General features: G+C 42.0%; 2 protein-coding genes across 2 annotated transcripts; both read right to left on the bottom strand.

The window, feature by feature from the left end:
- Positions 1-573: 573 nt before the first annotated feature.
- On the bottom strand, positions 574-11,152 carry serac1 (serine active site containing 1). Its single transcript, XM_084082340.1, has 17 exons — positions 11,071-11,152; positions 8,453-8,553; positions 8,209-8,245; positions 7,946-8,088; positions 7,216-7,305; positions 6,376-6,507; positions 6,039-6,160; positions 5,328-5,456; positions 4,354-4,467; positions 3,895-4,057; positions 3,559-3,709; positions 3,203-3,347; positions 2,691-2,791; positions 2,510-2,607; positions 1,857-2,039; positions 1,442-1,585; positions 574-765 (listed from the first exon to the last, which is right to left on the bottom strand). Exons 2-17 carry the CDS (start codon positions 8,544-8,546, stop codon positions 635-637), a joined length of 1,977 nt encoding a protein of 658 aa, XP_083938466.1. The 5' UTR covers positions 8,547-8,553; positions 11,071-11,152; the 3' UTR covers positions 574-634.
- Positions 11,153-11,840: 688 nt separating this feature from the next.
- On the bottom strand, positions 11,841-14,859 carry myct1a (myc target 1a). The gene is made up of 2 exons (XM_084082358.1): positions 14,585-14,859; positions 11,841-13,449 (listed from the first exon to the last, which is right to left on the bottom strand). The coding sequence occupies exons 1-2, from the start codon at positions 14,637-14,639 to the stop codon at positions 12,899-12,901; spliced, it is 606 nt and encodes a 201-aa protein (XP_083938484.1). The 5' UTR covers positions 14,640-14,859; the 3' UTR covers positions 11,841-12,898.
- Positions 14,860-26,663: the final 11,804 nt, after the last annotated feature.

The raw sequence follows: 26,663 nt of genomic DNA, 5'->3' as shown, positions 1-26,663 counted from the left end.
TAGAAAGCAAGAAAGTACTACATTATCAGAATTATAATTAGATTGTAGTAAATAAATAAAAATAACGAAACATTAAATAACATCTGATGTCAGACAGGTGAGGTAAGGCCCACATTGGATTATGGCACAAGGAAGGTACAGTATGACTGCTATACAGTGGTTAGAAGAAAAATAAATGCAATAGGAAATAAAAGGCTAAATCTGTGCGCCTTGCTTCAAGGTTACTGAGCAGTATGAGCACCTGGATAAACAGCATAATGTATTAATGTGGAGATTAAGATGGCAATAGAAAATCTGGCCATTTTCATCTCTATGTATATGTAAACAAAGTCCAGCTGGTCTTTAAAACTTTTCCTAATTAAAAATCATCTACTAGATGTGATTTATTAGTGATGGACCAATGTGCCTGGATCATAGCTACTGCAGGAGGACAGAGATATGTACCGTGGGTTCCTCCATTCTAAAGATCTCAATAATAAATAAAAATAAATCTCTTATTCATATGCTATCATCACATTAGTGGTATTTAATTTAAATGTGCAACAAGAAGAGGCAGTTGGGTTTTAATCTGTATGGGAAGAACAAATTCAACTTCAAGTATACTGAATAGGTCATGTCTATGTGAGGTCCAGCATCAGTGGCTCTTCTGTAGTGCTTCTTTGATGAACTGGAGGGTGCGCTTGTAGAGGAAGGAGTCTTTCTTTTCCGGCTTGCAGATGTTGAGATGATTTACATCCACCTCAATCAGGTCCCCAATGCCGAGGTCTGAAATATGTACCCATAGGATTGATCCAGGTTAGAGTTAAGAATGATGGGGTTACACACTAGCCTGGAATCCAGTGTTCTTAAATGTCATCATGATTTGAGTGCGTGGGGATCTCATTGTTTTTTTAAGTGAGAAAAGAAATCTGCAGAACGGAGTGAATCAGTCTGGATTCCAGGCTAGTTACATACAGTGATTTAACAAAGACTGAAAAGAGATAGAAAAAGACTTGTATACGGCAAGTATCAATGAGAATATTTCTGGTGCAATTCAAATATTTTAGCATTTTCTGTACCAATTTCTCCCAAGAAAAATGTTTTATCTGATCTTACTCATGTTTACAATATTGTCAATGTCGAGCAAATATGCATCTCCATATTTCATCTTATGTTTTTTCATAAATGAATGCCCTATTTTATGTTGTTGTATGACAGTTTCATGCAAAAATAGCTTTTCTACAAGCCCACACAACGCGTCGCGACACGTTGAACTTTGTGAATAATTGTGAACATTTAAAAAGTGTCTTTGCCTATATTAACATGCCAAACCGAAAGAATGAGCCATCTGTAGCCAAGGGACATAATGGTTTCGGACATACAAGGCTTCTGCCTGACAGCGATGACATACACTGCAGTAAACCAACAAGCTTGCTCCACATGCTCCACCACAGTTGCTTACCTGCTGACTGTGTCGGTACCACCACACTCTTGATCATGGGGCCGATGGTTGTAGGATGTGTCTCTGCAAAGCTCAGAACCTTGAACTCCCTCTCTCTGGCAATGTTCAAGAAGTTCTCATTCAAGTCCTGCAGTGCTGGCGAGTCTAAAGTTACAATAGAGACATGCTCAAGCATTATGCGCAAATTAAGTAGTAAAACACATCAAATGGCGCAAACAATCCCCAAAAAAAGAAATGTTGACCTAAACTGACATCCTGTATTCATTGGCAGAAATTCATACTGTCTAACTCTCATACCTTTTTTAAAGGATAATAAAAATAACCCTTGATGGAAATGGGTCGTACGGCGAAAAGGTATTAAATACATGTAAAAAATGTCCATTTGACCTCAAAGTTGTGCTTAATTTTCACTGACCTCTACAGAGCTCCCTGACTTCAATGGAGGGGAAAAGGAGGTATCTGACATTGACGGAGTACTCAGCCATGAAGGTGCCATGGTGGGGAACACTATAGAACAAAATGCCTTTGGTATTCTTCATCAGCTCCTGCATTTCTGGGTCCTCAGAAGCATCCATCAGCATCTTCTTCACAAGTAAACCTAGAGTAGAAATTAGACACCAGAGGTAAGAAGCTTAATGTGACATTTCTTGTGTTGCCCAGTTTTATTGCAAAGGATTTCTGGCCAGGTTGTGGCAGGGGAATCTCATAGCTGCAGTGACGTGCTATTTTCACAGAATGTTAGCCCCAGAACCGGGATGCTAGGATTCATGCTGTTAACGATTACTTTTCTTCAACCCTATCATTTACCTTGCCTTAATCCTCCTTGACTTTGGTTTTTGTCTGTGTTTTCCTTTGAGTTATGTAGTTTCTATTTTTAGATAATGCTTACAGTTTAGGCATTTAGTAGGGAAAGGTTTTATTTTTTAAATCTAGGCTGCTACCTGCCATCATGCTGTGTTGAACCCTTTATGTGAAATGTAGTTTTGTCCAACTGCCCGTTTAAAAACTCACATGCAGCGTACCAATGTCATCATACAGCATGTTCAATAATACTCAGTGAATGCATACCCCCCATGCTGTGTGCTACCCAGACCACAGGCCTCTCTCCCACGCCAGCAGACTTCAGTTTATTCAGTAGTTCACGACTCCTGTAGGCCAGAGATTTCCTAAAGAGAGAGAAACATGAAAGAGTTTATTAACTGTTTATCACTAAATGGGTGAAAAAACAACAATACAGTACATTACTCACCTCTGGTTTTCAGCAGGACACTTGGCCTTCCAGTCACTCAGGTGACTGTCATACTCCACTGATAGTATCCTCAGATTCGGGCAGTCTGCAGCAAGCCAGGACTGGTCCACATAGGAGGGATATATAAAAAAAAATGAGAGCACCTGTTAACTTATCACACAGGGTTGTATTGAGTGACAGGAGAAGCTGGAAAACTTTAAATCGCACATTTGAAATGAGTTGAAGTTGTAGATTAAAAAATAATATATTGTATATATTTGGCGTGGGTTAGGGGCATAAATGAACTTGGCAGATTTTTATTCAAACAAAAAGTATCCATAAGCCATAATATGCCTAGCTTTTGCCACTTTCAACCTAGTGTCCCGATCTTTGGCATGTTATTACAGGTGAACATTTTCCAAAATAGAAAAAAATAGCAGTTCTACAAGCTCACAACATGTTGCATTGTGAGCTTGTAACAACGAATTATAAAAAGTGTCTTAAGTGGTTAAAAGCTGATGTGTGTGGCTCACCTTGGGCCAGCATTCGGTGTAGTCCTCTCCGTTTACTGCTCCCTTCTCCTCCTCTTCTATGCCATCACAATCTTTCTGTCTCCATGTCTTAAAGGCTGCACCCAGAAGTCCATGGACAAACAGCACATCTGCTTTGATCGGCTGCCTGGAAGTTGACACATTGTCAAAAATGTCAGTTTAAATCATGACAAACAAAGGCTAACTGAGACTGCAATCTACTGTGTAGATGACGACAAGATACAGTGACCCGGAACCAAAGGTGATGCTTTATTTCTGCAATAAACAGATTTTTAAGCTAACAATACAATAATGATAACAGCAATAAATAAAGTATTTTGATCACTATCTGTGCTTACTTGTCACGTGTCTGTGGATGAAGCACATACACCCCATCTTGATATTTCTCCCTCACCGTCTCCCTGTCCAGGTTGGCTAGAGCCCGGGCGGCATGAGACGCCTGCATGACACGTGGGGACTGCATCATCTCTGCCAGGACAGACACCCAGCCTGCAGATCAGCACAACACAACACAGCCCGTCATTGTTACACTGATATTGGTAAGTAATTTGTTTCCAGTGCATCTTGTTCATAGTAAAGGAGATTACCAAAAAAGTAAAAAGCCAATTCTAATCATGGATACAAGTCACAGGACACCAAACCAGATTCCAAAGCAGTTTGTGTGTGTGTCCTACCAGATTGTACTATGGCGTGGTGAGCGCTTTCGTTGAGTGCCAGGTTTCCTATGATGCGAACAATGTTTCTCTGAATCTTGTGCGAGTCCCTACGAAGCTGGTAGACCCTCTGGAGGAGCTGAAGACCTCCATTGGCAACGATGTGGTCACAGTGACTCTGGACCTGAACATGACCAACACAGTATTTCTGTAAGCTTTATTCACACTTTAGATACTGTAAAAAGAACTAGAAGTGAAGGACATCTGGAGTTTCCACAGCACTTAATAAACCATTCAAGTTCACACCTTTAACATTTAACAGTGATATACTAGTTAATTGTATTCAAACTGTGGGAAACTTATCAATTAACAAATCCAAATAATTAGTAGTTTTGGAAGAAGACAGACACAGTTCTGCACTGCAGACACATTATTCACAGTATATTGGATTTAACTGAAACAATCATCAGTGATCACTACCTTAGAGTGCTGTACCAGTGCTTGTAGACAGAAGGATTCCACCTTCTCAGAGGGAACAGAGGTGAGGCTTTGGGCGTAGGGTAACCCATTGCCGCCAAAACACCACAGGCCACCCTGTAACATGGGAGAACACAGTAGGAGAAATTCAGAGAGGATAAGATACACATTTTTGTTCTTATTGTGTGGGAAACTGTATTCCTAAACTCCTCACAAAAAGTTCAGAAACTTAACTTTGATCGATTATTTCTCCCCTTCAATAATACCAATTGGTATTGTATTTTATATCATTGTTATTGTTGATTAGTCACCTTTACAATGAGGTATAACTTGTTGTAAGGATCGAGTGGAATGAGTAACACAGCTTAATGTGTGGGTAGCGCCCCCAAAACATTTGCCAAAATCCCCAATATGCTTCTGTTCGTAATCGCTCTTGTTTTGAGCGACCTGCCAGAGGTGTGTGTCAGTCACAGGTGTGTGACTGGCACCTGAGCATGGGTCCTGCAACTTTGTTGAGTTTGTGTCTGCTCCAAGCAGCAACACTGCCCCCATGGAAAGATGCCACGTTTGTCCCTTCAGCATAAGGCCCGTGCAATAGGGCAAGTGGAAGCTGGTGTTCCGTTATGCAGAGTGGCAGCATTATTTGGTGTCAGCCCTGGTAGCCCTGGTATTTCCAAACTTAGAACCAAGTTCCGTGGGACTGGTGAAGTCAAAGGAAGACAACACCTCAAGGAGACCGGTTCCATCCTCACCCTTGCTTCACTGAGGAACCATAGGCTTTCTTCCAGAGATTTACAGGCAAGATTTGCACAACGGTACCACAGACAGATGTCAAAGTTACAGGACCCATGCTCAGGTGCCAGTCAGCCACACACATGTGACTGGCACACACCTGCCAGCAGGTGTGTGAAAAACGATTACCAACAGAAGCATATTGAGTGTGTGTGTGTGCGTGCGTGCGTGTGCGTGTCTCCCACCCTTTGTGCTGCCAGGGACTGACTGCTCTCTCTGAGAGCCAGTGAAGTGAAGTACTCAAGACATTTGTCGACCTCAGACTGAGGTAGAGATGCAAGCAGCTGCCTTAGGCCATCCTCCATTGAGAAACCCTGTGAAGATGACATTGGCTATCTTTGTTAATATGAAGCCATCACAGCTGCAGTGAGAAGGTACTGTCTGTGATTTGCTGACTGGCTATGATAATTGTCAACATGTAGCAGCACTACTCTTCAACTAGTTTTCCAGAGCTGAGTGGGTAGAGAGGCAGTCTGGAAATCAGAAGGTCACCGGTTCGCCCCTCAGCCTGCATGTGAAAATGTCCCTGAGCAAGTCACTTAAGCCTAACTGCACCCCGGTTGCAGTATTAATAGCGTACACCAAATAGTTCGGATGGGTAAATGCATTGGAAGAATTCCAGGTATGTGCAAATGTTCTTGGCAAATATCCCAAGAACACAACTATTATTATAATGATGATTATAATTATTATTATTAACTGAAGTTCACAAAAATACATTTTCTTTGAAAAACTGTTTTATTATATGCAAAGTGAACAAGCTCATTAGAATTTTGTCTATAGTGGACTGACTACGTGTATATAATTTAGAACTGCACACACGGGATAGAGGAAGAGTGATTGATCAGAGACACAGACAGCCTTAATACATGAAACTATTACAATGAAGTACGTACGCCTTCCACCTCAGGCAGTGCAGGTGGGCAGAGGAAGAAACGCAGGTCCGTGTCAGGAGTCCGGGCCAAACCCACCGCAGTCCTCCGATCTAGAGCCTGGGCTGCTGTCTGGTATTGGTAGTCTATATGTTGGAAATGGATATGAACCAATCCCAGTTAAGCTCACTTCACTTACAGCAAAAACGCAACATAAATTACATATTTTCAACCCTTTTTTCAGTTGAACATGTCATTTTTGTCATAGGACAGGGGTGTGTGACGAAGTAAAAAGGAGCCTTTACAGTAGATAAATGTACTGTAACTAGCAATGTTATAGTTTGTTTTGTATTTATTTTACCGTGCCAATGATGGTTGTCACTGAGGTCCTGTACAGCCTGTAGTCTGACAGCCTTGATGGGTGACTGCGTTCTCTTCAGCAGCACCCATAATGCCACCTCATGGGGGTCTGCGTCCAGATGGCTAAGGTGCTCTAAAAATAGGCACAGACATGCACAGACGAAACCATAAGATGAATATGCCATGGGCATTCTGTAATCTAGTCTAATTCATAACGTTCAACTCCATCTACCACAATAACCACCTAGCATCTACAACCTTAGATAATACTACAACAGACAAGAAGTTGGAAACCTTGCTGACCTTTTGGTTGCAAACTTTGTTTCATCAACTGTGCAGCTGCCCCCACAAAAGGTCAAAAGTGACTTTAAAATAGCCAAAACAAAAGTAATTCATTCAATTATTTTGCAAAAATTGCTACATAATTTCCACAGGTCTAGAACGTAAAAAAGCAGTAGTCATTGGTATTTTCTTAAAACAGGAAATACACTATAGACATTGCATTACTCACACTCACGTGTGCATGGAACTCATGAATGCACAAAACCTTTGACATTCAAAGCCAGGACATGCCAGGCAGGTGTTTCCGTTTGCCTGCATGTTCACAGTCACACTCCCCAAAAAAGAAATGACTACCTCTGCCTCAAATGTCTTGATTGTATTGCTATGCCTATCAGAGTATAAACATTAATATTATTATCTGTAGCATTGATTTGACTTCTGCTTTCCAATAAAGAAACAAAGGAGGAAGCAGGACAGAGTTTCAAACGGTTTCATTTTGAGGGCTTTCTCCAGGTAAACCTGTAGAATGTGCTTGTTGCTTCAGAATATTTTTTCTCACCATCTAGGGGTCGCAGCAAAATCCTAGATGATATTTCAAGAAACCTTCTTGCTGCTTTATGGAGCTCTCTCCTGGCTTTGTACGTGAGCCCTGAAACAGACATTGGGGAGGAAATAGGACATTAAATGTCATGTGAGAATTTGATTTATATCTTTGTGGTGTTTAAGACACGGCACATAAAAGAGAAAAGAAAACATTGTAGAGATTACATGAATTATTGGATGTTAACTCTGTATATTGTAGGTTGGTGAATGTTTCCAGTTTTCAGTGACATGGAAGCCTTGACCGGTGGAATTTAGAGGCTACAGACGGTTTCAACTTTGGGAGTAGAGAGGGGAAGGAAGGGATGACAGGATGCATGGAAGAGAATTCACAGGACACCTGGACATAACAAATCTTTCTGCTCAACCAGGGAAACAGATGAAACTGCCGAGGGTTCCTCCCCCTCCCCCTACATCCATCTGGTCTGGGCCTAGAAAGGTTTATGACTACCTGTTCATGTTTTCATTCAGACCACATTGTAAACAAGCCTCATTAAAGTGGGACTTTTCTCACAGATTAAATCCATTTTAGCTGTGAAAGGATAGAAACCTATTACAGAGTATAGGCCGCCGTCTATCCCAGAAACTTCACATTGACACGTGTGACAGTGTGGATATTATCTGGGGACATTATGATGACTTTACACCCTGTGCCATAAAACCCAGGTGAACGACATACAGTACAGTACCTGCAGCAACATTCTCCTGTTCTTTTGAGGGAGTGGCTTTCAGATAGATGTAGGACTTGTATTTTTCTTGAAGAATTGCCTGAGTGTCAATCGTCACAGCCTTGTCCAAGACTGCCACCTCATAAGAGATAAAAACACAACCACTGTGGACAGAAACAGTGATGGATATTAGGTGTCTTTGAAAGTGACAATATACCTAGACGAAGATGTTAAATGGTTGTTGTAGAAACAAGGGTGAATGCTTTGTAACTCATGTAACTCACCCGAACACAATTGCACCTGTCACTTTAGCAATCTTCCCTAAAATTGAGTACAAGAAGGGGATCTGCATTAGAAAATGAATTCAAACTATAGGCCTACCCTGTATGCCCATAGTTTGAATTCTTGTAGGCCCTGAAGTATACACACAAAATATAAACAATAATGTGAAAATATGTTCACACACACAATGTATGCAAAACTATTAGATTGATTTAAATAAAAGCTCATGTGTGTTCCACAGCGTACTTATATCCTTCCATGGAAGACCTCGCTTCACTCCTCCTGGGCCAGTTGAACTCAGTCTCCGACAGCGGATCATGCGGAGTGCTGCTACAGACATCCTCAACCTTCACCAATGCAACAACAGTAAGGCAATATATCCAATCAATAAATATAGTCACAAGTAATGCTTGTTAAAAGAACAGCAGTGATTCCCTGGCTCCGTTTCCCAAGGTAAAGTCAAATAATGTTAACATTAGGATTCACCCATCGGTGTAGTGAGGAGGGGGGGGGGGAAAGAAATTGTGTCATGTATGCGCATACACACAGACACAAAAGTAGACGTTTGCTACTTTAGCTACGATATTAGAAAAAACATGATCAACATCCATATAATGCAGAATGATGCCCAGTTGCTGTAGCTCAGGGCCCCTCTCTGTGACCTCCCCAGTCCCCATAACTGTAGCTTGGGGGCCCCAAGCTACAGTGATGTAGACTGGGGAGGTCACAGATGGGGCTAACCAATGTATAATAGCAGGCACACAGCATCCGTTAACGAATTATAACCAAAACAAATTCATACAATCACGCAGGCCTATATAGCCTATACTGTAAATAATACAGACCATAATAGCATTAACATTGCATAATCAATTCAACATAATCACTTACATTGGTTTCAAAAAAGTCAAAGGCATCGCTACAATGGGTCAGGGATATCCCTGCGATATTCCCTAGCAGGATCTTTCTCTCCTGTCTTCAGTTGTGTGTGGCATCTAAGCCAAGCTGTAGGACACTGGTTACCTTTAAGGAGGCTCTCCAAACAGACTACTTCAAGGTGGCCCATTGATACCCGTTCAACATGGTATCGATGTGATAATTAGCATAATTAGCAGATTATTCATCTAGCTGAATCCCCCTGAGCCCTCTGCGGTGCTGCATGGGAGGCACATAGGCAGGCAGCCTGAATCTTTGGAGAGTTCACACAATTACACACCTCTCCAAATACAGGCCTTGTCCTGTTACTGAGCAGAACTTTGAATGGACATGGTTAGTCCGACTCTTTCTGTGCGGTTGCAGTGGTGAACATTCAGTGGCTTAGAGAAGATTATTGCAGAAATGTAAACTTCTGAGAAACTGTTGACGCTTGATGCCTGGCATATATTTTTTAATTGTCTCAAAGTCAAACATGTATGTGTGCCTGTGCCAAAGCTGTAGGCATGGCTGCTTTGGTGAGTTTTTGTAAACATTCTGGTCTTTATGCAAAGCGGGTGGGTGGGTGCGGTTGCAGTTTCGGTGGTGCTGTTATTGTTCTAATCAAAGTACACACAACAACACACACAGCGTCCTGGCACTGGATTCACCTGAATTGCATTGACAGCAGGACACTATTATTGTCTCCTGATCATCCTAGGAACACAATTATTGCCAGCAGCACACCATCAGTGATAGCTTCTCTCAAGCAGAGAGCGTAGGAGACAAAAACCTGCCCGTCAAGCATAGGACCACCGTCACAAAGGTTGGACTTTACTACAATTAATGTTGTAGCCCTGGAACACATTATCCTGGGTGATGATACCAAATGGGCTGATGTGTAACAGTCCAGAATGATATGCATTGAGATGAGGAGGAACTGGCACTTGTATCTAGGCAGTAGGCAGTAATCTTTCAAAACAGATTTTCAATTTGTAATTAAAAAAACAAAAACAAACAATTGGTTCTGTCTGAGCTAAAGGGCCATACTAAAGGGCCATTCACACTGAACACTATAACTATTATATATATATATATATATATATATATATATATATATATATATATATATATATATATATATATATATATATATATAGTTCTAAAACTCGTTCTAAGTCAAGTGGATGGCAGAGTTCACACCAACTAAAATACAATGGTGAACGATATAGTTACTGTTATCTTTATAGTTATAGTGCTCAGTGGTGTTACTGCTATAGCAGTACAATAAAAGTATCTAATAATGATCAAACCGATGGTTTCATGAGTCTGACTACTCGAACATCAGACACGACACTTGGAGCTACTTTCACTAACTTTATTTTAATTTGTACATGAACCTGGCTGCTACCGTAGTTATCAGTATTATGGCGTACCGTTGTACCAGCTGAGTTCCGTAACAGTAACTGGAATAAGCCGGGGTAGGTGTGTGTGGCAGCAGCTCTAGGCTAACTATTTCTGACAGCAAATGCACAATTATTATGGTTTTGTAAGTTAGATTTCACTCAGTTGCAATGTAACAGCTCTGTGTACACAACATTTCTATTCCCTTTTAAATTGTACATACATTATTTTGTAGCCTTGGATCAAGACTAATTATTCATCGATAATCTATGATAGTCTTGATCCAAGGCTAATTATTTTTGCTTTGCTAGATTGTAGTTCCACTTTTGCTTTGGCAATGTAAACGTATGTTTTCTCATGCCAATACAGCCCTTTGAATTTAATTGAATTGTGACAGCAGCAAGGTTAGCAAGATGGCTAACGCGACTAGCTAGCTATGTACAAAGGCTTGTTAAGTTGTTTATAGTTTTGTGAAAGTGCCTGGTTGGTTTTATGTTGGTAGCAACACAAAGGAGTGTGACATTCAGTGCATGCAACGATATCTTTACCTTGTTAAGTGGTGTGATTTGAAGGGCTAACTTTGTCCTCCCGTCCGACAGTGTCTTGTAAACAAACGCATACTTGCCCCACACGCACACGTCATTTACCACGTGAGTGACTGAAGTACGCACGCCCCTTAGCTGAGAGAGAGATGAAGCAGGGACCCCCACTACTACATATTGTATAAAACTGTGTTGCAGATTAACCTTTTCAGATTCCATATTCGTTGGATTCATATTAATATGTATTTTCAGACATTTAAACTCTTAAACCGTCAATACTTAGTAAACTTGACCTTTCACCCTGTATTTGGTCTGCTCTTTTTCCCTACATTAAACCTCTTTGCCGAAAATAGAGGATCTACAAGCTCGTAGATCTGCTATTTTTGGCTAAAGTTCTCGTCCGAATAGGGATGCTAGGGTTGAAGTGGTTTATGTAAAAAATATATCCTATCACACAAAGATTTGGCAGTCCCATTGTGGTAACTCTGAGGACCCCCTGGGGGTTCCGGACCCCTTGTCTAGAGCTACTATTGAAGTTTTGTACACCCACAGACGTAGTTGCTGGTGTGTTTGACTATCTGTGTTGTTGTTCTTATGAATGAGGGCTGGTCTTCCTGTCTTTCTGTGACATATTACATATTACAGACAGTACGATGAGGATTTGTTTTTACTACTTCTTGGCACAATGTCCCTGACCTTTACATTTCACTTGAATGAAATAATTTCCTCCTCGGGAAAGGAAACGGTGAACTGTCAGGAAGGCTATGAACATGGTGTTTAGTCCAAATATACATTTATTTTTGCAAACAAAGGTCATGTCGTGATGTCATTAAAAAGAATTTACGCCCACCGTTTACTGCAGTTTTCATATGAACAAACCAATGACAGAACCTTCGTCACTCAATTTTAACTTTATGAGCACAGTTTAGCAAAAAAATCCAATCAAAACAGTCCATCCAAAGAACACACACACACACACACACACACACACACACACACACACACACACACACACACACACACACACACACACACACACACACACACACACACACACACACACACACACACACACACACACACACATTGGTGTGTTGTGATTTTAGGATCATACAGACAGTCATATTGCTTCTTTGCACCATTCCCCTTTCTCTTTATTGTCATATAGTTAGGTCTGGACATTCAATAGGAACAAGGCAGAAGCCTTGGATGTCCAGCAAATACATCATGGATGTCCAGCAAATACAGTAAAACGTTTTTCTTTTTAGCTTTTTAGTGCTAAATAATTCTTCTAATATAATCACAGATTCTTTGCAAGCATTTTTGACTGCCACCATTAAATGCTGATGAATAAATATAAAGAAGTAGTCATGTTTACAAACATCCATCTAGAAAGAATGGTACTGTAGCATTGGACGTATAGCTTTGATGCAGTACATGTTTCAACTTTCAAATGACTAATTATTAGTATTTGTACGTAGTATTCAGTGGTTGCAGGTGTGTTCATGTCAGCATCCAACACATAAAAACAAAACAGGACAAAAAATAATTTAAGAAAATGTAAAATTTAGATTTTTCATTTAAATGTAACTTGTAACTTCCTAACAACTCTTCACATCAACATTTTGCTGTGTGTCTATGAGCAGGGATCAAAAGTGAGTGTCACTAACCCCATTTTTGTCAACCTAGCCTCACCTCACCATGTGTATGAATACAGTATGGGTTTGAAGATTTCAATTTATCCTCCATAATCCAACATTGGCAATCCATTAACAGCCCTCATACGGCTCATACAGTTTGTCAGTCTCAGCCCTTATGTCAGGTGCTGTCCCCCTCATGTGCAGGTTTCCTGATAAGCCCTTATTATACTCTCGTAAGCTGGAGGAGGGGTCTGTGTGGCATGAAAACCCCTCAGACTACTATTGCCCCAGAAGGACTCTGGCCTTGACGGATTGGTAGTTGGCGTGGTGGCTGCCACGTGAACTGAACCAGCAGAGGTGGTTAGGGTCGGGGTCCGAGGCAGTGTGGTCTGGCTCCCCTCCTCTGCCTCCCTGGCTATTTGGCTGCACTGTAGGAGAGGGTGGAAGGTAGATGCTCTGAAGCTGGATTTGCGGCCCAGTGGATCGGCCTGGTCTGGGGAGGAGGCCTGTCGGTGGAAGCTGAAGGCTGCGCTGACCAAGCTATTGTTGCTGCGCCGGTCATAGCTGCTGTTACGGTTGAAAGGTGGGCGGCCGCGAGGGGAGGCGCGAGACTGGCGCGGGGGTCGACGGGTGATGCTAGCAGAGCCTGCTCTGCGTCGGGACATCCAGGTCAGGACCACATAGACCAGGGCTCCCAAGACAAGGCCCACCGCCATAGACACACAGAAAGCAATGATCAGAGGTACTACACAAGGAGAGAGAAAGATTTATAAAAAGTTAATCGTCTGTGAGGGATAACTGTAAGAACATTCTGTGCCATAGCCATGGCCAGTGGCTATGGACCCTTAATATGCCTTTTGTATATTTATGGTGTGTTATTATATATTTATGGTGTGTTATGTGTTATTATTTTCTAAAGTCTATATTTGTTTTTTGAGTACTATCATCACTGTGAGGGATAAGAGCTCATTAAAAGCAGTCATTTCATACAAGCATACAAATGCACTTTATCCCCTAGAACTGGATTTCTCATCATCCCCTGTCGGGTGGGGGGAACAGTTTTAATTAAAATCCACAACGTTGCCAAGATTGCAGAGACCATCAGTTATAACAATTAAACCAAATGGAGCACGTCCAAGAGTGTACAGTATTTGCAAGATGGTACACAGAAAGATCCCTGGTGTTAATTTAACTCAGAAGAGTGTACAAATAGAACCAAATGGACTCTTCAGTTAAAATAACAATGTAGTTTGCTATGTAGCCAATGACAAAATAATAACAGGTCTTCCTCTGTGGTGTTTACCAGAGCAAGACATTTTGAGGCCGCAAACTGATCAAATCTCTATAGCCAGTAAATAGGAATTGACTTTTTGTCTCTCAGTTTCTCTGCCCAGGAAGCGACAGTCCCAACATGTGTGTGCTTGTGAGGAAAAGAGAGAATGCTGCAGACAAATCCCACTGGCCCACAGCCAGAGAAAACAAATCAATTTCCTCTCAATACAGTTAAGTTTTATAAACTGTAAGCATAGTTTGCTACCGCTCCACAATTCCACATTGTTTTGCTTTTTTCCCCCCCTTCTCTTTTTCCCTGAGTTTGGGAAAGGGAAAAACAGACATTGGTCAGAGATCATCTGGAAATGACATTTGGGTAAAGTCAGGAACAGTAAAAGTAGCCTGCATGCATATCATTATAATGTCGACTTTTTTGAGTGACAAGTCTCGTGTTCTACTTAGTTTGTATTTTTTCTATAGAATTAAAATCTACAAAATGTGTTTGTGAGATCCATAGAACGTTGCATTCCCAAGAAAATAAGTGGCAATTAAACAAGCCACATGAAGGAGAAAAGTTGAAAGAGACAGAGAGTTTCAAAGGAACTCACCGACATCAAAAGACTGAAATATTTCCATAAAGAGATTTGTGTTGTTTTCGGCCATGGTTTTCTCTGCTCTGTCAGAGAAGAAAAATAGAGATTGTTACGCATCCAGCCTTCTCTCAGCCTCTCTCCTTCAGTCAATCCTGTCTGTCTGTCTCTCTATTCTTTTGATGTATGCTCCCCTCTTTCTATCTCCCGTCTCTCCCAGTCTGTCACTTTCTCCCTCTTTCCTCCTCCCCACTTTCTCTCTCTCTCTCTCTCTGAGGGAGACTCAGCCCAAAGGCACACAGGATTCCCTCCAAGGCTAGCTCTGGCCGCTCTCTTGTTTATGGAAGCGGAAAACTTCACTGTCACGTTTCCTGCTTTTCAGCTCGAAATTAGCAACAGGACCCGCTTATCTATCCAGGACAGAGATCCTGGAGGTGGGGGGAGAAGGGGTGTTGCTGTAATCACTTCCTCTCCCATCATGTCCTTAAGGTTGATTAATGTGAAACAGTATCACCCCCCACCCCCCTGATCTCCAGCTTTCGTCATGGGACAGTCCTATGCCCTCTCAGATTTTTTCCCCTTCCTTTCCATAAATGATAAACATTTAAGTTGTTCTTATATTCCACCCTTACACCACAGACACCACAGGCGACAGCTTAACCAGGAGCCAAAGCAGCAATTATATACCATGGGCATGTGAAATGGAACCTCGAAGGCAAAACATCAGCTGGCATTGATGGTGGCAATAAGCTTTTAATAATAACTTGTAGCAGCATATCAAAATAATACTGCGCTTTGTTTCATTTTTTTTAAACGTCTTGTGGATACGTGGATATCTGAGCCTGTTCTGATTTCCAGCGTCTTTGTTGGTAAGCTCAGTCTTTCCACAGCGTCTGCCAGGTCAGTGGTGCCTGCATTGGACGTCTGGCCCGGTCTCACTTGGAGAAGTCCAGTAAAAACACTGAGTTTGATAAGATAGAAAGGCAACATGGCTGCTTTACAAGTGCCCTACAGTCCTGTCATTTTTCTCTTTGACATTGTGTCTCATAGACTTGTCAGCTTAAGTTACAATGGGTAACAGCAAGGCTATCTGTACATTAGTCATTCCCTTAGCTGTAACATTATTTTACACTGATCTACTGCCTGCTACTCTGTTCTGCAAGGTCATCAATGCAGGCACTAGGAAGGATGTTAAGTGTTCATATTGGAATGCTGCTGAACAGAGGGGCTTTGTGGCCCACTTGCCCCCTCTACACTGCCTTATTATTTTTTTTACCTCTAGCAAAGCTGGTACATGGCATATTCTTTTATATATATTATAAACCGGATCCTGACCTTACAATCACTGGAGACCTTATTGGTATTTTCTCAATGTTAAAAATGGCACAACATTATTTGAACTAACTTCTAGCTAATTGATTTTCAAAATAGATTCTTGATCAGAAAATGAGAACCCACCACTCACAACACAGATAGACTGCTATGGCCTAAGCAAAGACTTCCTTGAATTGTTTTCCCTACCGTAAAACCCATCCAAAAGTACCAGCAAACACCCATTATTCTGAGTCATACGGTATGCAGTACCATTGTGTCCTGTTATATCACAGAATGTAGTGAACTGGGCTGGTCCACAAACAGGTGGAGAACACATTCTTTAAGAGAATGTGTTTGTATTTTATAGCTGAAGTTCAAGGCCAGCATTGTTACAATGTGTTTGGGCAGAATGGTGGTTCATTATAAGGCATAACCTCCACAGCAGTGGTATGATAAGGAAATGAATTCATTAATAGGCTGCAATAAACGGTGTTCTTTGTTATTGCTTTTTTATAGCAGATGTTTTAATCCTGCTGATGACTTACCGTATGGTTAGATTTACAGATTGGATCAGTCTTCATGATACATATCTCCACTTTAGTGTAATTGTTTTTGTTTTGTATGTGTTTATCATTTTTGTTAGTCTGTAACCATTAGCATCTTAAATTCCACCTGTCATCATTCTGTTAGAACACTTGGTAGTTAGTTTCACTATTAAACAGGATGCTCCTTACAAATTGCAGAGGGTAACAGTCATTGCATGAGTTTGTTCAGCTGTTCTCCTTTTGAACAGTAGATGGGGTTATACCCCAAGTCACATAAACCATCTTCCATTATCGAGTCTGCAACTGTTTCTTTTAAGTGGGCTCCTCCAATATGCGTCTGACCCACCAAACCTATAGGGCTAGGCTGTAGTAGTCTATATGATGATGCAATTACTTCATACCCTCAGATACTAATCTGAGGGTATGTTTTATATATTTTCCAGGTGAAATGCATGTAGGATAGACTCCCTTTAATCCTGCATGGGTAAGCAGGTAAGGGGCATTACATATGATTTCAGACCAATATTGCAATATCTCTTTGGCGCTGTGCCATTTGTCATTTTGCTATCGTGGAATGTCAATTTTGACATGCAGGTTGACAAGGGTAACTTTTTAATAAGATTTAATAAAACTGCTGACTGCGGACTGGGAAGATTACCGCAATGGCGGGCTTTGTCTGCGGCACCAGCTCTCTGGGTCTGTGCCGATAAGATAAGACGGATCTTTTGGGGTTGGCTACAATACTCAAAGCATTCCTCTTGACCCATGTAGTAGCCTCCTTTTTTCTTTGCTCTCTCCTCTCGCGTTCTGCAGCAGACTCTCTTTCCAGCTGAATCGGCCTGGTCCTGGGGGGCTCTGGACGGTAGAGGTCACCCCAATCCGAGTCGTGTAAAAATGTGGGAATCAGCAGTCCATTCCCACTGCTGCAGTAGAGATGTAGCAGGCTGTTCCAATTCCACATCCCGCTGTATTGTATGTACACCACAAGTTAAGCCACTGATGCTGCTATCTTAAACACAAATTGCAGGGAGATAGATACATTTGGGTGAATTGAATTGTCTTTGCATAGACTGGACACATAACCCTCCTCTTATTTATGCATGTTTTGATCACGATCCTATTACTTTTGAGAAGAAAAGGCATACTATAGGTAGCCTGTGTGGCACTGTGTGGCAGTGGTATGTGCCAGGTGTGGATTAACTGTAGCCTACTATCGTTTGTGATCTTACACGCATTCTTATTCCATAATCATACATACATTCCAAGAGCATCCCTATATTTATACCCCGCCCCCCCCTTTCCCCCAAGCCCCAACTACTTTGGTTAGCCTAGATTACCCTGCATGAGGGCTTCAGACGACTGCCAGGACAATGTAGAAATGCAGACAGACGAGTCTTGACTACAGAACGTACGAGAGTGCTCTGTTACTATGGGTGGTGGTGCATAGTATGTGATGCGATGTAAATCAAGGCCAAGCTCTGTGCTGTGCTTTGTGCTATGCTGTGCTTTGTCATTCCCTCTCGTTTTCATTCTCGATGGTAATGATTTAATGCCAGAAATGCCATAACATAATCTCAGCAAATATGCTATGAAGGCACACAGCGCACAACTCCCCTGCGTATTTTTGCATTTGACTGCATTTAACTTGTTGTTACACCAAACAGGTTTTAGGACCTGCAATCAAGTCATCTTTTATCTTTTTCATCTCCACACCTCTATGATGGGGCTGCAGCCAGACCACCATAGTGTACATTTCAACACCCCTAAGAGCTCCCCTGAGATGATGAAAAGACTTGCCTAATGGGATTACACATTGCGATAAGTGCTGGTGCATCACACCTCCCTCCTGCATCTCAAGCAGCAGCATCGATCTACTACGGAACCGCCAGAATATATAGAGAAATTTGCAGCCATGTGTTAGTTCCACTAGACTAGAGATAAGAGTTGGTTACTGTTGGTTCTTGGCTTCTGTAGCTGTTGCTTTGTGTAGAGTTAGCCCCTCTAGCAGCGAGACTCTAAGGATAGCTTTGTCGACTGCTCTGTCTGTCTGTCTGTCTGTCTGTCTGTCTGTCTGTCTGTCTGTCTGTCTGTCTGTCTCTGTACTCTGTGCATGTTCATGAATTCTAGAGCAGTGGTTGTCAAAGTGTAGCCCGGGGACCCCCAGGGCCAGGGGTCCTTGAGGGGGTTCCAGGGGGCCCCCAGCAAAAGTGGTTTATATGGCATACAATCAGTTTAACCTCTATAACCCTATATACATAGGCTATTTGAAAATAGCCTATCTACAAGCTCACAACGCATCACGATGCGACGCATTGTGAGCTTGTAGATCGACTATTTATAAAATATATATATAAAAAAAATTGTATAGGGGTCCCTGGCACAAAATGTTTTCAAATGGGGGTCAGTGGCCAAATACAGCTGATAGGCTTCCAATTTGGGGGTCCTTGAAAAAGTTTGAGAACCACTGTTAATCTAGAGGATGTCCCCTAGTTATTTTGGTGACTCCGTGGCTTTTCCTCTTGCATCCAAAATTTCCACTTGCACACATTTCAATTCCAAACAAGATAGTATCTTGAAAACTGCTGGCTAGATTTCTATGGAATGTGTTGTGCACCTTTATGCTCTCCAGACAATGCTGATCTTTATGATCCAATGGCTCTTTCCAGTAGCGCCCCCATTAGGCAAAATGCTCCAATTGCACACAGTCAAAATCAAATGGACAGATTGCCATGAAACCTGCTGAGCAAATTCATTCACCCTGGAAAAAAACTATTTGAGTGGGCCCATGGCATGTCATCTAATGCCACCTGAGGCCAAAATATCAACATTTCACACAAGACATCTCATCATCTAATATAAATATTCCAGGATGAACCCTGCTGATTTTGGTGACCCCATATATTTTCCTTTAGTGCCTTTACGAGCTGCTAGTTTTACGCTGAGGATTACTTTTAGGGCAGCAACTATCGATTAGTTTCTGAGGAATTATTCTATTGATTACTTTTTCGATTAATTGAATAATCGAGAAGCACGTTTAAAAATATTAATTTGTACTTCATCACACAATGGTATTGTGCAAAAATTGCCGATCTACAAGCTCACAATGTGTCACATCACGACTGTAGATAGGCTATTTTCGCCTATAAAGGCCTACCCAAAGGGGATCGATTATCAATCAATTATTGTATTAAATTATCAATTATATATATTAAAAATAACTATTTAATCAACTACTTCCTTTAACTGTTGCACCCATAATTTATTTGCTTCTGAAAATGAATGAAACTGTCAACACAGATGAGGTGTCCTACTGCAGCGGATTCCTTTCTAGGCCCCCCACACACACGCACGCACACGCACACGCACACGCACACGCACACACACACACACACACAGCTCTTTATATAGTGCTTACAGTGGCATCAGTCGGTAGGACAGACAACCTGCCTGGCATCCGATTGGTTGCTATGTCTGAGGGAGATGCACAAGAAGTTCCTTCTGATTGGACAGCAGGTGGCAGTGCAGGCAGACCAACAAGCTGTCCTGACTGCAGGAGTGAGAGGCTGAGGAGGGGAGGGGAGGGGCATCAGCACACACACATGCACACACATCATCGCCAGGGGAGGAGCTTAGAGAGAGTGAGAAGATTGCAGGCTGCTGCTGCTGCAACAGGGATGGCTTGTTCAGGGGAGCACAACATCATGGGCATGACTCAGACTCCATAGCCTGCAGTCAGTCTGGAGACGCAGAGCTACTACAGCCAAACTTGATTTCAGATCAGAGGATGAGATCACTGCCGGGGTGACCGGCTGGAGTCGGGACACAACTTGAGTGACCTCGGGACAGCAGCATGGCATCACCCAGGCACTATGCGCTCTCTGCCAGGGATATTGCCAATGTGATGCAGAGGCTGCAAGGTACAGAGCGTATAGACTGCTTACTCATTCACACTGCTCCACCTTAGTTTGCAGTGCTTTTAAAGGTGACCCAGCGCTTGGCATGACACAGCAAAAATGCATCCTGAGGGAAAAACATGTTACCGTGATAGAATGCTTGACTAAGATCTCCTCCACATTCTTATAGCTGTGTATGCGTTGTCTGCAGAGCACCTGAGTGCAGTTCATTTGCCTTTGATTGTGCATGTGCGGTATGGGAAGGACATAACTGCATGCGATATCCAATGTCACGCCATGCAGTATTCAAGTACAGAGTGGGTAATTTTAGATTGCAGTCAATAATGCTGTGTCTGGAATGTAGGTCCTATCTATGGCTAAAGCACAACGTGCTTTAGTGCTGAAGGTCAAGTTTTGGTTGAATTTTTGTTCATGATGGCAGATGGAAAAATGTGTGCTTGAGCATTTGTGTGTGTGTGTGTGTGTGTGTGTGTGTGCGTGTGCGTGTGCGTGTGCGTGTGCGTGTGCGTGTGCGTGTCTGTCTGTCTGTCTGTCTGTCTGTCTGTCTGTCTGTACCCACGTGTGTGTTTTCAGGAGTGTGTGTGTCCATGTTTGTGCATGTGACTTTGACCGAGGATAAACACATTAAAGTTGGTTGGATTTGTGTTTGTGGGGTGTCCTGTATCTGCGAGAGGATGAGTGAACAAACAAATGAGCAAATAACACATTCATTTGAGATGTTCTTTGGTGAATTTCCATGGGTGCACATGTACGTGTGCACGCATACAGTACGCACAGGGGGGATAGACAGGGATGCAGGCAGAGGCTAAACTAATCCCCAGAGGAGCTGACAGGATGAAGTCTATTGCTCCCTTTTAACTGTGCTGTACCAGCAGGACTGTGTGCATCTTATTATGTCTTTATTGTGGATGTGGACGCCCTTATCCTCAGCTTACTGCAAATACTGCATGCATAACATTCATTACGATGGCATTATCAAATGTTTACACTCATAAACCTGACCCACATAGATGACTTTCTCTGCTCTATACCCTCATATCTTGTCATTTCCGTGCTCTATACTCTCATATCTTGTAATTTCTGTTATTACTTTCTTATTTGCGTTCTCTCTTGACCCACATAACAAAGTGTAATAGATGTATTCCTTTTGTTGCCTCCATTCAAACCTCCGCTGTGGACCAGTGTGTGGCACTGGCTCACGCCCACCTATAATGTCAGAACCAGATTGATTGCACTTGGAAAGTAGAGGGAGAAGTCAGGTGACTGGAGCGGAGTTCCAATATGGCTGCTCCCGTAGTGGCTTATGAGGTGGCAGTTTCTGTTATAGCAGAGAACAGCATCATCAGCCACATGGTTTCTCTGCATCACTCTGCGCAGGTGTAGCTACAGGCATTTATCATAGTTACACTCTGGTTCAGCTGATCTTAGATGACTCTCCATAGGTCTTTGAAAGCAAATACTTTATTTATGAAATGCTAAATGGTCAGTGCACTTTCCTGAATATTATTTATTTATTGACGGTACACCGTAAAATCCAGCGTACAGTATGTTTACATGGACAGCTGAGAGGGAGACAGTTTAAGGGGGCACATGAAGAAGAAGAGGTTGAATATAAAAAGGTCAGCATGGGCATTTGCTGACTAAACCAGTGCATCATCAATGATCACAGGATGTATTTTCACACATTTTACTGTAGTATGTCTGTGTTGTAATCAGGATGTTCTCTTTTGTAAATTTGGTATAACGTTTACATAACTTAATAACAGCTGATGTAAAGCCCCATTAAAACCAAAGGGCTATGCCTGAAAGGTGCCACAAAGGAGCCCATTGTTTGTGGATACATTCTGCTGCCAGGACAAGTCAGGACATGATATTAGGTGTGTAATTATCAAGTATTATCTAATTTTTACCTGTGTGGTGTGTCTTCTGAAAATAACATCCTGATTAGCTACTTTGGGTTGGGGTGTATCTGTTTGACACAAGCCAGTGAAACCTTTATCTAGTTTCACCATACTGTCTCCTCATAGTTTATTGTTGGTACCTTGTGGTATGCAAGCTTTTCAGATAAGATAACGTCTTGTTGCTACAGCCATCTTTAGAGGCAGATAGAATGAAGGTGTTTTGTAGAGATATTGCGTCAACCCTGTTGACAGTGACCTCTATGCAGCTAACAGTCATCAGGAAGATGCTGGGTCACTGTTGACATGTTCTTACTGCACTTCACTTTGAGCAGAGAATGTATATCTGACACACTTCCTGTAATTCGATGAGATTTCAATCAATTTTCCAAAAGATTAAGTATCAAAGCTTTGCGTTCTGTCATACAGCACATACATGTACATACGTATGTTCTGCTCATAATAGAGAAAACTACATTTGGTGCAGAGGGGAAAAAGAGCGCACTAAGTACATAGGCAACTCATGTCCAGTTTACTAAGTATAGAGGGTTTAAGTGGTTAATTAAATCCTCCACATTTGTTATTGAGTGTTTTCCTGCTCAGAAAGTAACAACAACATGCATACATGTCCATGGTATAATTGCCTTGAGATCCGCTGCATTTGTTCACATTTTAAGGGGAAAATTTGCTCCAATGTCATTTTCTCATCAAATTTAGATAACTTAACTCCATTTCCTGTTCATCTTTTCAAGGGCTGATTCGATTTGACACAGTTATTACATTTCCTGTCAAGAGAGGACAGTGTTTTCAAATTAAAGGTGCATTCCACAAATCACCAGATATACCTACCATGAAATGATATGACGTTTATTTCTTTTTAGGCTCAAATTAGAAGCCTCTAACTGCTCAATACAACATCAAAACAATCAAAACTTTTGCCCCAGTTTTTGGGCTATGTTTTTCCTCTCCCTTCATTCTTGTCTTATTGTACCTCTCTGTCGCAGGGAAAAACAGCAATTAGTGACACCATATGGCAGAGAATGCCGAGGCTAGCTTTGAACGCCTCCCAGCCTGAACTCCTCCATATGCTGTGGAATGTGCCTGTTTGTTGTTTCTCATTAATGAGAAAAGCGGTCCATTGTTTTTTCCATTTCCATTTCTCACCTGTCTTCTCTCCATTGTGGGCGGATGTCTGTGGCCACGCTTTCTCACTAATGCCGCCAGGTTTTGCCGTCTGCTCAGCTGTCCAGTGGGCAGGCTTGCTAAATCTTCTGCGTAGGTGTGCTTTTGACTTCATTCGGCGCAATCCTGCATTTGACTGACAATCAGTTCATAATAAGGAGGACTATCCATTGTAGCTAGGTAGATGTAGGCCCAATTGACTTTAGAAATAAACTCCATTTTCTGTTTGTTCAGTCTTTTACGCTGTGTGTTGTTTGAACAGTGTACTGTAGTTGGCATGGCATATCACTGCAGAAGTAGTACATCTATAAAGACCTAGATGCTGGAATGCGGTTCCCTTTCTCATAAGCCTCTGCTGATGTCACTCAGTTTAGGTAGGAATGCGGAGCAGGAGACTGTAGAGGGCAGGAGATGATTGCAAAGGTGAGGGCATCTGCAAGACATCTGCAACTCTCTGGCTACTGAACAACAAAACAGTTCCACATTGAGAGAAGGATATCATTTAGAAAGGCAGAGAAAAGACCAAATGACATGAGGTATGGAGGGGGGTGTGTGGGAGGTGAGAGAGCACCCTCATAAACAGTTTTTAAGCTCCTGGTGGCTCCTGGGACTGGCGCGAAACCTCAGGTTGGCATGGTGCCAGAGTGACATCCGGTTGCCAGGGGCGACATCACAGTCCGGCCGCAGCCAAAGAGGGCCCAGGCAGACGGTCACCTTGAGCGTTGCCAACCCCCTCTATGGTTGTGACATGCCCATTTATCGTGTGCAGCTCTGGACACTGTGCCTGACGTGCACACACACAGTGTTAAAAATAACCCTGATGCATCTTTTTTTTTCTTCATCACACCACTGGGAGTCAGCAGTTTAGCCATGCAGTTTAACAGACACAGAGCAAGACTTAAGGGCCCCCCGGGCCTATTAAGCTGCAGCCATTACTCTACATGGCCTCAGAACCGTAGCACGTCGTCCAGGGCCAGTATGGGTCATGTTTTATTCTTATGCATAATTTTCTTGTGATTCCAGATTGTGTTTGTGACACATTGCCATAGCTGTGGTCGAATGACCGCCAGAATGGGCTATTGTTTTTACCCTTTGGCGTTATTGGCCGTGTCTGGTTCAACTTCTGTTTCTGTAACAGAGTAACAGAATTGTGTGTGTGTGTGTGCGTGCGTGCGTGCGTGCGTGCGTGCGTGCGTGCGTGCGTGCGTGCGTGCGTGTGTGCGTGCCTGTGTGTGTGTGTGGCCTATATTGACAGTTCCTATTGCTGATCAGATTATAATCTCTATTTTCCTGCTTATCAGAGATGGTTCAGTTGACACATGACTGGTCTCAGACACTAGGGGTTCCGTCTCTACAATACAGGGGGTGGGGGAAGCTGCCAATCATTCTGTGATTGATCACACTTTGGAAAAGGTCCAGCTATATCTCAACATGGCGTTGAACCTAAACACACATAGGTACTTACTTCTTATAATTAGTTCAAACCAGATTTTATACAAAATATTGGTTTCTTTTGGCATTTGCTAGTAAGCAATTAATCTTGTATTGTACATTACCTCTAATGATTATTGTGAAAAGTTCATTTAAATTGCCTTTAATGCCTTTGGAAAACAAAAAATATTATTTAGCATTTACAGTAAATTAATTAGAGTAGATATAATGGCACACATCAAAAAGACCACACAAACAAAGTCTGGGTGCATTAATTCTGCAACAACAGACGAAAGGAAATGAAGGCTCCCCACAGTGTCAGAGAAAAGGAAAAATGTCCATGCAGAAACAATGCGATGCTAAATGAAAATGTGTCATCCGTACAAGCATCTGAAAAATGCATCATAGGCCTATGCCCACACATTCTCTCTCTCTCTGCAGCATGTGGGTTGCATTCTCTTGCTTGACCTGAAATTGACAGTGCAACAGCACATCACAGATTTCATCAATGCAGAAGTATGACAATTGTACATACGTTGGCACTTTATGCCTGTAAAGTAAAGATATCTAAATTGTTCCATTAACTTTAAATTGGTTGTCAATATAGAGTTTACCTAAGTTTAAGCACTAGTTTTGACCCACAGTGGAAAGGATGTTCCCAAGACAGCGTAGCTCCCTCTGCATTTCAATTAGATATGGGTTGATGTCTGTCAGATTGAAGAATCTGATATGGTTTTGATGGACATACAGAACAATGGTCCGAGCAGATAACTCCAAACACCTGAACTTATGACCCTGAGAGACAGTTAACCCTCACCTTTAATACACTGAATGTTGCTCCCTTATCTTTCGCACACATCTATAGCTCTCTATTGTGATAGGATGGAGAATGTGCCTGTGTGACACCCTATTTTGCAATTGAAGGTTTTGAAATAAAGGTCAGGGGGGCATGCTTTGACCTCTGAGAGATCAGGTCCCCTGAAAATGTCCCATTTCCAGCAGACCGGCTTGCAAATAATTCTCAGTTTATCTGCTGGAAGGACACATAATGTGCTTTTTACTGTTTGATACAATTTCAGGTCATTTGTTGTTCATCAAAATGTATAAAATATTGACATTCATGTCACTCAATCTACACTCAATCTATTATTCTGTGTTACAAAATCACTCATCTGTACAAAGGCAAAAATAGACCAAAGTATTTACAAATAGTATTTGACACAGGTCCCTTAGGCCAATATTACTTAGTTTATATGTGAATATGGTCAATGGATATGCTGGATGTATAGTAATGTATCTATGTTGTGTCGCCCCATCATAGTACATTTTGCGCCTATGTTGACCCGCATACAACATAGGCGCAAAATGCCTTCTTCAACGTGTCCCCTGTTCGACGTCGTGCCAGCCAGACTGTTTGCCTGTCTTTGTTGCTATTGAAACAAAGCAGAAATGCTGAAAGAAATCGACTTTTCAAAAAAACTAAAGTAATGTACTATTCCATCATGGATCATTCATAATTTCTCTTTGTGGTTGTAAGCATTGCATACCAACTTCTGGCCCCCTAGGGCCTTTCTGGTCCCTGTTCAGACTCTCAAAGCAACACAAGCTGCCACCTGACTAAACAAACCTTGTTTCCTGCATTTAATACCTAAAGAATGCCAGTCTCCAAAATGAAGAAACATTCAGGGGATGTTTAAAAAATAAAACAAAACAATGCCTACCAAAGCAGATTTTATTTTGTAGGTATAACGGCAGGCTGAGGGGTGGATGCAGAATTAACCACTTAAAACCTCTATGCTTCGTAAACCTGACC

This window comes from Gymnoscopelus microlampas (assembly GCF_963454915.1).
Source record: "Gymnoscopelus microlampas genome assembly, chromosome: 16".
Lineage (NCBI taxonomy): Eukaryota > Metazoa > Chordata > Actinopteri > Myctophiformes > Myctophidae > Gymnoscopelus > Gymnoscopelus microlampas.
The sequence above is the reverse complement of the archived record's forward strand: the minus strand, read 5'-3'. Positions and strand labels throughout refer to the sequence as shown.